The sequence below is a fragment of the Engystomops pustulosus genome, chromosome 4 (assembly GCF_040894005.1).
Source record: "Engystomops pustulosus chromosome 4, aEngPut4.maternal, whole genome shotgun sequence".
Taxonomy (NCBI): domain Eukaryota; kingdom Metazoa; phylum Chordata; class Amphibia; order Anura; family Leptodactylidae; genus Engystomops; species Engystomops pustulosus.
The window spans coordinates 12,255,828-12,268,745 of NC_092414.1; the positions used below are offsets into that span (position 1 = coordinate 12,255,828).

Consider the following 12,918-nt stretch of genomic DNA (forward strand, 5'->3'; position numbering starts at 1 on the left):
CTATATTTATTCCAAAAAATGAACTTAATTGATCTAAATTCATTCAAAAAATTCATCTAAAAATTGATCTAAATTCAAATTTAAAATTAAATTTTCACATTTTTTTTTTTAAAAATTAAAAAAAATCACATTGAATCAAGGGTGATTACTGCGATTTAAAATAGGTATGAAAAAAATAGCATTTAATATAAAATTTACAATAAAACCAATTACCCCGAAAGAGATATTAGAAAGTTAGTAAATATTTTTTAAAATTAGCATTTTTTTTTTTGAAAGATCAGCGCATATTGAAACAAAATGTAATCCTAGATTTTGCATCTTGATTATGAATTAGCATACTCCACATTTATTCCCGAATTCATTCCGTTTTTCAGACAAACATTGCACAATAAATTATAAAGTTGTTAAACCAAAATGTTTTTAAAAAACAAAATTAAAAAAATACAAAAAAATAAAAATTGCTCGTCCTTTGTAGATCCCACCAAATCAAAGTTGTATAAAATTCATACAAAAGGTCATATTAAACCTAACATTTTCTATTGTTTGTAAAGAAAAAAAAAATTGGCATGTGGCGTCACATGTTAAGCCACGCCCACTTACCCCCTCAGCCTCGCCCCTTCCTGTTAGGCTTAGCCAATTTCCATTAAGCTTTGCCTTTTCCAGTTAGACAGAATCCACTTTCCCCCGCTGTATTCCTGTCATTTCTCTCCAAGCCTTGCACCTTCCCATTAGGCCAAGACTACTTTCCCATTTCCTGTTCAGGCCAATTAACTTCCCCCTAAACCTTGATCCTTGTGTTAGACTTGGACCACATTCCCGCTCAGCCAATGGCCCTTCCTGTTAGATCAAGCCCATTTCCACCTAAGCCTTGCTCCATTCTATTGGGTCTTGTCCTTTTTGCTCTAAGCCTTAACTCCTTCCAGTTAGGGCAAGGCTCAGTGGAAAAGTGTACCTGGTCTAACTGGAAGGAGGCAAGGCTTAGGTGGAAATGGGCTTGGTTTAACAGGAAGGGGCAAGGCTTAGTGGAAAAGTGTACCTGGTCTGTTAGACTAGGCCCACAGCCCATAAACAACCCCTCTTCCTTTAAGACAAAGCCTACATCATCCCAAGTCATGCCTGCTCCTGTTACCCTTAGCCCACTAAGCCCAGCCCCTTCCTGTTAGAGCAGGCCCACTTCTCATCTAAGACTCGCCCCTTCCAGTTTGAGCAGGTCGACTTCTCATCTAAGCCTAGCCCCTTCCTGTTAGAGCAGGCCCACTTCTCATCTAAGCCCAGCCCCTTCCTGTTAGTGCAGGTCCACTTCTCATCTAAGCCTAGCCCCTTCCTGTTAGTGCAGGTCCACTTCTCATCTAAGCCTAGCCCTTCCTGTTTGAGCAGGTCCACTTCTCATCTAAGCCTAGCCCCTTTCTATTAGAGCAGGTCCACTTCTCATCTAAGCCTTGCCCCTTCCTGTTAGACCAGGTCCACTTCTCATATAAGCCTAGCCCCTTCCTGTTAGAGAAGGTCCACTTCTCATCTAAGCCTAGCCTCTTCCTGTTAGACGAGGTCCACTTCTCATCCAAGCCTTGCCCCTTCCTGTTAGACCAGGTCCACTTCTCATATAAGCCTAGCCCCTTCCTGTTAGAGAAGGTCCACTTCTCATCTAAGCCTAGCCTCTTCCTGTTAGACGAGGTCCACTTCTCATCCAAGCCTTGCCCCTTCCTGTTAGACCAGGTCCACTTCTCATCCAAGCCTTGCCCCTTTCTGTTAGAGAAGGTCCACTTCCTCAGCAAGACATGCCTCTTCCTGTTAGACTTAGCCCATTTTACACCTTCCCACTTCCCGTTAGACCCAACTAACTTTTAACCTTGTCCATTGCTTTTAAACCAAGCCTACCTTACCACCAAGGCATGCCCCTTCCTGTTAAAGGGGTTTTCCCACAAACACGAGTTAGGCTCTATCCACAGGCCTACCTTGCTGATCAGTGGGGGTCTCAGTGATGAGACCCCCGACAGATCGCGAAAATGAGGGATCCGGTGGGGTCTCACCGTCTGTTGGACCCCTTGTCGCTCTGTCAGACTAATGGAGCAGACGGCCGCGCATTAATCTCTATGAAGCTGACGGAGAACGGTGAGCACGGCGCTCCGCTATTAGCGTCAGCTCCATAAAGGTTAATAGAGCAGAATGATCATGCGCGGCCGTCTGCGCCATTACTTTGACGGAGCAATGAGGGGTCCGGCGGAGGTACATGGGACCCCACTGGACCCTTTGTTTTTATGATCTGTGAGGGTTTCATCACAGACCCCACTGATCAGCAAGTTTGGCCTAACTTGTGTTTGTGGGAAATCCCCTTTAACAATAGGCCCATTTACATCTAAGCCTTTGGAAAAGCAGCATTACAAAATCTATTCAAGTCGATGGGTTGTCGGTGACAAGTGGGATTGGTCCTCCACAACGGGAAGTCCTCTCCAATCAGACTCCAAAAAGACTGAGGCCTCCTACCCCAGCGTCGTGGATTCGGTAAGACAAACCGACCACTCAAACTTTCACTCCTCAATTTCTCCCGACTCCAACTCTGCCTCCACCAAAATGGCCACGACCCCGACTCCACAGCCACGTTTTCCTGGTCAGTCTAGCAGTGCAAATTCCTTCCTGGTGCCTCTGATCTGTAGCAGAGGCGCCTCACTACTGAGCAGGAGCAAAAAGTGCAGTGGAAGTCCGAATGAGCGTTCCCATAACTCAATGGTGCAGAAGGCCAGTCTGTAAACTGACTTTGTATAGTCACCGGCATCAGGACCCAGAGCAGAGCGGCCCCAACAGCAGGGGAGGACGAAGGAGTGGTAAGTACTTGTCAGCTGTGCTGCATTACTCCCGCCACGCACAGCCCGGCTCCCGCCACGCACAGCCCGGCTCCAGGTCTTGATGCTGTCCCATACAACCAGAGCGGTGCATGGAGGAGAGAAGCTGCAGTGTGGTGCAGGGAGGAGAAGAGGAGCAATTATTAAAATTTTTTTAATGGTCACCGACTTGGTCACCAAAATGGCCTGCCGGTACACCAACACTGTCCATCCCAGAGTCCTTCAGGACACCATGACCATGCCAGATCCTGGAGTCAGAAGGCGATTTTCCACAAGCCAACTACAGACAACCACACATAATATTCTGTGCCTGGTTATCTACAAAAACCTAATTGTAACCAGCACGTAGGAAGAAAAAAATTTTTCCCTTCAATTCTTGCACTTTTCGACCGCATCGTGAACCTTATTCACCCCTCTAGTACAAATCCAACCGATGTTACGGTCCTAAAGCCTCTGCAATGAAGAGTGAACCAACTTTCCAATAGGTTTTGCCTAAAAAAAAAAAAATCTCCTACTGTATTGTTTTTACAGCTGCCATTCTTACATTTGGATCACCATGGCAACAGACTACAGACAAGACATGCGTAGTCAGATCGTTATTTGTTCCCTACCGCTTTGTAACAAAACCCAGTCATGAAGATAACAGAACTGACATCTGATCAAGATCCAAAAAACGGGTCCCGTGTAAATTTCGAGGACTTAGGGTAACCACCTACCTGAAATGGGTATCCCTCCTAGGCCTGTGTTGTGTGGAGGTGGGTGACTCAAGTCCATGAAATTACTGTTGGATGTCGGGTTGGCCGTGTGGTTCAAGTGCATGATGTTATTGCGTGGAAAGGCCATCCACGGATACCGTGCTGCCTGGCCCGGGAAACTGAACGAGTTATAAACTGCTCTGTGTTGAAAGGGTGGGAACCGCTGTGGCAAGACGGGAAAGGTGCTAGAGATAGAGTTGGCATTGGTGACTGTGGTGGGGTGGAGGAAGCCAGAGCCTGGCCCTTTGGCAGTAGTGTGAGGAGACGGGTTCTGAAGAGACGTGGGCGACAGCGCAGGCTGGTCCTGCACAGAAAGTTCTTTCTCGATCAAGTCTGCTAAGGCTTTGCGGGTGATATCAAAGGGATCGAAACCTAGGTCGTCCTCTTGCTGCTTAGAAGAGCCAAAGCCGAATGCCGCTTGCCAGTCCGTAGATGAGGAGACCGGTATAGTTTCTGGGTGGAGACAAGGAAATGGATGTAAATTTTTTACGTTCAACAGGTAAAAAAAAAAAAAAAAATCTATGTATAAAATTGAAAAGAAATTCTGCTGCCGTAGAGTCTGTGCAACTCCTTCCCATAGCCGGCTGTTCCGTTGTTTCTAAGATCTGCAGCACAAGACCTCTGGATGTTCTAGAATCTCTCTATTACTACTTGGGCCCCTACATATCTCGTAGAGGTACATAAAGAATATAGAATGTTAAAAAAACTTATTATGCTTATATATGGAAAATGAATCTATCCATGTTACTACTGCATGTCTGTAACTATACAATTTTGACTCAAAAATTATTTAAAAGAGAAAATTGACATCTCTCTCACATACACAAACGCATTTAAAGTTAACTTGTTAATATTTGCTGAATTTATACATTTTCTACATAGTCTACATTAAAAATCGACAGTGCTGTAGAGTCTGTACAACGCTTTTACATAGCCGGCTGTGCTGTTGCTTCTGACAAAGATCCGCAACGTAGTTCTTCTGGATGTCACAAATTTAATGGCATCACATGCCAGTATTAAAAGCTTCACTTATTAATCCTGAATTTATAAATTTGCGTTTCCGACTGTTGCATGAAGCAACATAACAGCAGGTTATGTGAAGGAGTTGCACAGACTCTGCAACAAAATTTTTATGCAACATTTACTTAAATTTTACATAGTTTTGATTAGAAGCCCCTATTATTTTGTTACTGTAGAGTCTGATGAAAAGCAACAGCACAGCCGACTATGTCAAGAAGTTTCACAAAGTCTGCAGCACAAAACGTCTGGATGCCCCAAAGTTAATGCTATCGCACAGCACTACTACAGGTTTATTTATTTTGTTATTACAGGCAGTCCCCTACTTAAGAACACCTGACCCCTAGTTACAAACGGACCTCTGGATGCTGATAATTTACTGCACTTTAGTCCTAGGCTACAATAATTAGCTATAACAGATATCACAGGTGTCCGTAATTAAGTTTTATTGTTAATCCTGGTTCTTATGACAACCCAACATTTTTAAAATCCATTTATCACAGAGGCCGAAAAATATTTGGCTGGGGTTACAATTATAAACTATACAGTTCCGACTTACATACAAAATTGAACTTAAGAACAAAAGGTACAGAACCGATCTTGTACGTAACCCAGGGACTGCTGTACAGGCAGTCCCTGGGTTACGTACAAGATAGGGTCCGGAGGTTTGTTCTTAAGTTGAATTTGTATGTAAGTCGAAACTGTATATTTTATAATTGTAGATCCAGACCAAAAAATTTTTGGCCCCAGTGACAATTGGAGTTTAAACATTTTTTGCTGTAATAAAGCTTCATTACAGACACTTTACAGCTGATCATTGCAGTCTGGTGACCTCTCTGGATGTTACTATAGTCCCAGAGGTCAGAGGGGTCTGTCTGTAACTATGGGTTGTCTGTAAGTCGGGTGTCCTTAAGTAGGGGACCGCCTGTATATGAAATTAGAAAATTACTACAAAGTATTCATTAGAAATCCCTACTATTTTGCTGCAGTAGATTATGTGCAATTCCTTCACATAGCTGGCTGTGAAGCCATTTCTTAAAAAGGTTTTGCAGCACAAGACTTCTGGATGACCCAAATTAAATGGTATCACAGCAGCATTAAAAGGTAAATTTTTTAATATTTCCTGAATTTATACATTTTACAGTATTGACTCCAAATTCCGATTATTTAGCTGCTGTAGAGCCTGTGCAACTCTTTCCCATAGCTGGTTGTGCTGCAGTTTCTAACAAAGATCTGCAGCACATGACTTCTGGATGACCCAATTTATACATTAGTATCGACTCCAAATCCCCACTGTTTTTGCTGACGTAAATCCTGTGCAACTCCTTCCCATAGCCGCCTGTGCTGCTGTTTTCTGACAAAGATCTGCAGCATAAGACTTCTGGATGACCCAAATTAAATGGTACCACACACACCATTAAAGGTTCATTTGTTAATATTTCCTGAATTTTTCACAGTATTGACTCCAAATATCTATTATTTTGCTGCCGTAGAGCCTGTCCAACTCTTTCCCATAGCTGGCTGTGCTGCCGTTTCTGACAAAGATCTGCAGCACAAGACTTCAGGATGACCCAATGTATACATTAGTATCAACTCCAAATCCCTATTTCTTTGCTGACGTAAATCCTGTGCAACTCCTTCCCATAGCCGGCTGTGCTGCTGTTTCTGCGAAAGATCTGCAGCACAAGGACTTCAGGATGGCTCACCAGTGTTAAAGTTGCTCAATCTAATTGTTGAGCGGCCACATACATTACATGAATTTCCGAATTAGGTAAAAAGGCCGGTCCGGTTACCTGATGTGAAGAGACTTTGAGGTTCTGGAGCTGTGGGCCATTCACTGGATGTCTGTGGGGAGCTGGGAAACGTAGGTAGACCACTAGGGATGGGGTTGGGGTGCCTGAAGTTGTCCGAGAACAAAGACTGTGATTCTGTCATGGCGTCCTCGAACGGGGACCTCGCGCTGTGATTGGCTGAACTGATGGGGACTGTGGGGTTGGGTTTTGGTAAACCTGGCGGAGGTGATGGGGTGTCGCTTGGTAATATCTGTAGAGAGAAAAAAATATATATCAATTTCGAAGGCGCCCGAAACGCGCTGGGATTTGGAAAGTGACGCGTTTTAAGCGCCATCTGGTGGTCAAGTACACGTTTTCCAGAAACAGCGCCACCCCAGACCATAGGTGGCGCCTGGTATTGTAGATCTATAATATCACACGAGCGTGAAACGCGTCAGTAACTCAGTCTATGCCCTTAGAGGAGGAGACACAGTAGGTCCGCGCACTTACCTGTTGTATGTTATCGCCGTTCCCTATACTCAACGACTCCGTTGACTTGTCGACAGAACTGAAAAGGAAGCAGAGGACGCGGTTATAATATGGCAGGGGAAACCGCTCTAGGACCCCCACAACTGGGATAGAGGGGGGCTCCATCCTGGTGAGAGGAGGGGACATATTCCCCACCAGATTGACACCTCCATTCACATCTAAAAGTTTATTGCAGATGAAATCTGGTGCATTGTGGGAGGTCAGGTGACAGTTATGCCGATTACAGTTAAGCCGCTAGGTCACATGACTGCAGGGGGGGGGGGGGGTGGAGCTAACCAACTGCTTTTTCAAATTGTTAAATTTAAAGTGAACGGAGGAAACAAAGGATATAAAAGTTACTGTGATTTGAAGACAGGTGACGCACCTTCCCGTCTGCAGCCCAAAAATTTCCCAAATCTACATAAATTCTAAAAATAAAATTCAACTAAAAAGTAGGGGATTTTCTGGTCCCAAACCAAACATGTCGAAGCAGAAACATACGTCTGTAGGTACAATACAGTTACATGACGTGTCATTATAAACAAGCAAATCAGCCTCCAAGTGCTCTGGAGGCGGGGCCTCATTTAGCAAGAGAGTCTCAGGTGCGCTATCGCTTCTAGAATCCCCACCCCTTGTAACGACACTTTCACCTCGCCCACATCTCTGCTACTTGGAGGCAAATCTGGCAATGTAAAGCAGCTTATAAGTGCACTGGGGGCGGGGCCAGCTGTCCTAATTTGCATACAGATCGCTTGAATTGCTCTAGAATTGCGGCTTAATGCGGTTGTGATTCGCATTTCTCATCATCTATGTCATGGCTGCCTATATATATAAAAAAAAAATCTCCAAATTGGTCCCCGCCTCCAGGGCACTTAAAGGCTAATTTGCATATCCACTTAAAAGTCAAATATCTCTGTTGTTTCATCAGTTTGTGACCACAAAGATATCTTTCTGTTCCTACTAAAAGTCTCTACCAGGCACCATTAAGGTCCCCCCCCCCCCCCGATGATTTCCTTTAAATTCCTTTAATCCGGAAATTCTGATAATCCGCCATTTAAATGATGTGACTTGTACATTGTTACAGAACTACAGCAGCAAAAATATACAAAACACTAAGATGAAGGAGGATACATGAAGGAGAATGAGTAGGAGCTGTGTTAGTCCTCCCCTTTAAGTCCCGCCTATTAGTAGAGTCACGGTCGGGTGTAGGTGAGAGGTTAGTGCCCTCTATAGCGATGGTATAGACACTATGAGAGGGGCGGCCTGACCCCCGGTTGGGTTAGTTGGCACCATCTGAGAGGGGTGCAAAGACGACTAAATAGAGGATGAGGCTGGAGAAATGGTGCCACAGGGGACCACTAGGGGGGCGCTGAGCAGAGGGTAAACTCACTCAATTGATGCACATACATAGCAATATAGCACAGCATGATACAAGACAGCTAGTCACTGACAGCAAGCAGGGTGAAGGGTGGTTCGGCGATTATTTAAAGGGCATGTCCAGCACAGGTCTAACGCATGATGTGTCAGACATCCCCTTTGAGAATACTAGAAAGTTTTTGAACTCAAAATTTTAAAATTTGTTAAGATCTCTGCTGGCAGTCAGTGAAAGAAAGGACCGTTTACAGCAAGAGGATAAAAGCTGAACTGTGACTGTAGGAGTCACAGCACTGGTCAGAGTGTGCTAACTGATACGTTGTAACGGATTCTCAGCAGATTTTGAGGTTTCCGTTCACTGACCGCAAGAAGAGATGTTAAAAAGGTGTTAAAAAATGCATATATGTATGATACAGAACTCTTTAAAGGAAATATACCGCATGGGTGCAAATCTTTTAAAGTAAGCATTTGTTTTCGGCTTCTCATAGCTGTTTACGAAAAAAAAAAAAAAAAAAAAAAAAAAAAAAAAAAAAAAGAGTCTCTTAAAATTACGCAGACGAGCCTCAGGGGCTCCAGTCTAGCCTGGAATGGTGAGCGGAAGGGGCTCCTGTGATGTAATCCTTCAAGCCTCCCATTCAGTGAGGGAGGAGACGGATGTAAACGCCGAATGGAGATGTGAATATTTATCAGACGAATATTTATCACTGGAGCCCCTGAGGCTCGTTTGCGCAAAAGAGGTTTTTCTCAAAAACAAAGCTGTTAGAAGCAAAAATAAGTGCGCTTGGTTTAGAAGCGCTGCACCAATGTGTTAAAAATTTCCCTTTAAAGGGGTTGTCCAATTTCGGGAACTTCCACAGATGTGGGTTCTGCAGAGAAGTAGAGCTGCTATACCACTTCCTGGCCACTAGATGGTGTAAGGAGTCTGTGCAGGTCTCTCTACGATGGTGCTGTGCCACCCCTCTAAAAGGGTTGCCACAAAAATTCCAAAAAACAGCACCATACCCCCCTCCCCCTCCAGGTTGTGCCTGGTAATGCAACCCATAGAGCCAAGCTGCAATACCTGGCACAGTCCATCGATAAGGGTGGCGCCATTCTAGGAAGCAGCCATTTTTTCGCAATCATGAACAACCCCTTTAAGGGTTCATGCATCTATAAAACCTATATTCCAGAGCGTGTGCATCAGATCAGAGCCCCCCCTGGTGGTCACCGTCTCGTAGCTGCAGTTTCGGGGTGATCCAAAGAAGGAAAAAAAACTTTTTTAAAGAAAAACTCTACGTACCTTGCATCATCGTCCTCCACCACCCTGCCAAATTTGGAAACATTATGCTCTGCGGCATCCCAAAACAGCCTAAAAATTTTTGAGAAACAGGATTTTTTTTTTTTTTTTTTTAAAGCGGTGAGGTGGGGGGGGGGGGGGGTTTAAAAAGAAAACAAAAATAATAAAATGTAATAGGGGGAGGGGCTACATCTAGAGAAACCGGGTCAGAAAGTCGAGAAGTTCTCCCAGAGTTCACGTAAAGTCGGTAACTGACGCCTATTTCTAACATACAGGAAAGTGGTATCCCGCTAGGAAGGAGCGGAGCCATAGTGGAGCCTCTCAGCCAATCAGCATCACACTGGGAGGTCTACTCCGCGCTGATTGGTTGAGGGTAACTGTATAAGGCTCCTCCCAAAAGGTCTTCTTCAGTCGGATGCCAGACATCGTATACTCAGGACCAATCTCTGGTCCTAGGGCCCTGTACTTCCAATTTCTTTCTAATTTTAGGAACTAAGATATTTTGGGGAAATTTGGGATTTTCTCCCAAGTATCAGCTAACTATCAATTTGGAAGACCCTAGTGTGGGGCGTATATACATACCATCTACAGATTAAAAAGAACCCGTCAGCAGGCATAACTATACAGCCGGTGCTATGTACTGTCCCTGGAGAGATGTGTAAGCAGACCTTTGTGTATGTTGTTAGTAGCAGCAGGACTGTGATATATGGATTTATATTCCAGGATTGTACGGAAGACATGTCCTCACACTGTTGTTCTGTGCTCCGTGCAACCAGTGTTATGTATTGACCCTAGACAAATGTGTAAAATCATACCTTTGTGTATACTGTTAGTAGCAGCAGGACTGTGAAAAAAAGTATGGATTTATATTCCAGGATTATACTGAGGGTTTGCCCTCACACAGCTGTGCTCTCTGCAGCCAGTGTTGGTTAATCCCACTGGAGAGATGTGTGTGTGTGTGTGCGCGCGAGCGTGTGCGGTTAGTAGCAGCAGGACTGTAAAATATGGCCTTGCACTCTAGGATTGTACTGGAGGGGGGTGTCCTCACACAGCTGTGCTCTTGGTTCTGTGCATTAAACTGTTAAACAGCCTTTTAATGCTAAAAAAAAAAACAAAAAAAAAACATTGTACACTTTAATAATCAGTAAGAGCTGAGGAAACTCTGCTCTGTCAAGCAGTGCAATGCAAAGGTCCTTAGAGCACAGCAGTGTGAGGACCCACCGCCACCAGGGTACTTTGAGACACTACAATGTTGGAATATCAATCCATTGTCTCCAGACCAGATTCCATTTACAACAAGCAGTGAAACATTTACATTCTATAGTTTAGGATTGTAGCTTCTTCAAAGTGAATTGTGGGTGTGTCCTCACACTGCTGTGCTCTGGGCCCTCTGTATTGAGCTGCTCCACAGCTGTGACTATAGTAGTATTCAACCAGTTTTTAGTCACAGCAGAGGGAAGTGCCCGGAGAGCAGTTGAATGCAGTTGAGAGCTAAGGGCACAGCAGTGTGAGGACACAATATAAATGGATATATACTAATGTATAATTAATCATGGGTGAGATATCAGCTTTTGTATGGTCAAACCTGCTGACAGGTTCCTTCTAAAGTGAATGAAACACCCGGCAGGGCAGTCTTCCTGAAAGGAGGAGTAATGGGGAACAAATTGCCCCCCATGTACCCAACGAGATGGGAGGAGTCAGAGGTGGAATGAGGTGACATGGGAAGAGGTGGGACAAGACATGATGGAGCACGAAGATGAAGGGGAGAAGAGGGAGAAGGAGAGCTGGGGGGTGTAAGAAGAGCGAACCACCCGAAAAAAAAGAGAAGAGGTATCTCCATTACCCAAAGTCTGAGTCGTGACCGTCTGGAGTCAAGTGGTCGGGGTCTAAGCCATTGTCTAATATGGGCGGCGACTTTCTGTGTTCCAGTGTTAACCCATTGCTGGATCTGCTCGTGCTCTGTAATGATGGCCACGCCTCTCTGTTATTACTGTTGGGTCTAAAAAAATAAAAATTAAATAAGGGAAAAAAAAAAAAAAACAGGAAAGAAAAAAAAAAAAAACCAAGAGGAAATTAAAACCAGAAAATGCAAAAAAAAAAAAAAAAAATTAATCTAAAAAAAAAGGAAAAAAAAAACAAAAACAAACCAGGAGGAGTCTGAAGTCTCAGAAGTCAGGAGCGGGGGATTGTCACAAGGTCGGGCTTAAAAACTCTGTGCTGCTTTCCCTTCCACACACTCCCTGGCTGTCAACGATCCTCCCAAATCATTGCTCACACCCCTGCTGAAATACTCTGTGCTGCTCCCCCTGGCTGTCAACGGACCTCGTACATCAGCCCTCACCTGAAATACTCTGTGCTGCTTCCCCTGGCTGTCAAAGGACCTCGTAAATCAGCCCTCACTCACCTGCTGAAATACTCTGTGCTGCTTCCCCTACCTTATGCCGCGTGGCTGTCAATCGTCCTCAATCATTGCTCACTCTCCTGCTGAAATACTCTGTGCTGCTGATGGGAGAACCATCCGTTGGTTATCCTTCTATATACATCTTTCCCTGTTGTATACAGATCCGCCTCCTCTCCTGAAATACTCTGTGCTGCTGGAGGAGATTGTGATTCTTTCATTCTCAGCACAGTATTTCGTACTCACTCGCTGCCCATCAGTCCAATCTTAAGTGACATTATCAGGTCTGAAATGCTCTGTGCTGCTGTGGATGCTTTACATCCTATCCATTCCTCCTCACCTCAAGATCAGGTCCCTGTCCCATATCACCCTGCACTTGCCATTACCGAAACACACACTCCTAAAATACTCTGTGCTGCTGGATCCACCCTGTAAAAGGAAATCTCCCATTTTCGATGTACCAGGGACACTTACTCATAGATCCGGGCACCGTGGAAATCATCTTATATTTATTATCCAGGTCCTCCTTCCTTCGATAATCAACTTTTAAAATTATGCTAATAATGCTGCTATGTTCCTGCGGGCTGTAGCTGCACAGGCTGTTACACTGTTTCCCCCTTCCCGTTGCCTGCTGTAATCACAAAGCAGCAGAGGAAGTTTCAGCAAAAACAGAGGGAGAGGGAAGTGCTGCTGCACAGTGTAACAGCCAGTAAAGCTACGACATGGAGGGGCTCTGGTAACACCCCCCCCCCCCCAAAACTTTTCTGGTTCATTAGCATAATTTAAAAAGTTGATTTTAGAAGGGAGGAGGCCATGGATAACACATGTAAGAAGATTACCACAGTCCCGGTGCCTGGATCTATGAGTAATGTCCCTGGTTTATCAGGATGGATTCTGATTGGAGATTTCCTTTGATGTATCTCACGATCATCAGACATTCCGGATCACCAGACATTCCGGA

General features: G+C 44.5%; 1 protein-coding gene across 11 annotated transcripts in view; it reads right to left on the reverse strand.

The window, feature by feature from the left end:
• The window catches only part of CNOT4 (CCR4-NOT transcription complex subunit 4), a 36,788-nt gene that overhangs the window by 3,891 nt on the left and 19,979 nt on the right, over window positions 1–12,918 (reverse strand). For 5 of the 11 annotated variants that reach the window (XM_072145159.1, XM_072145158.1, XM_072145162.1 and 2 more), the window contains exons 8-12: window positions 11,403–11,558; window positions 9,563–9,631; window positions 6,892–6,949; window positions 6,403–6,652; window positions 3,554–4,045 (exon numbers count right to left, since the gene is read on the reverse strand). In XM_072145159.1, coding sequence (XP_072001260.1) covers window positions 3,554–4,045; window positions 6,403–6,652; window positions 6,892–6,949; window positions 9,563–9,631; window positions 11,403–11,558 — 1,025 coding nt within the window. The remainder of the gene's footprint in view (window positions 1–3,553; window positions 4,046–6,402; window positions 6,653–6,891; window positions 6,950–9,562; window positions 9,632–11,402; window positions 11,559–12,918) is intronic. The other 6 variants (XM_072145164.1, XM_072145163.1, XM_072145169.1 and 3 more) reach the window with 2 other exon arrangements.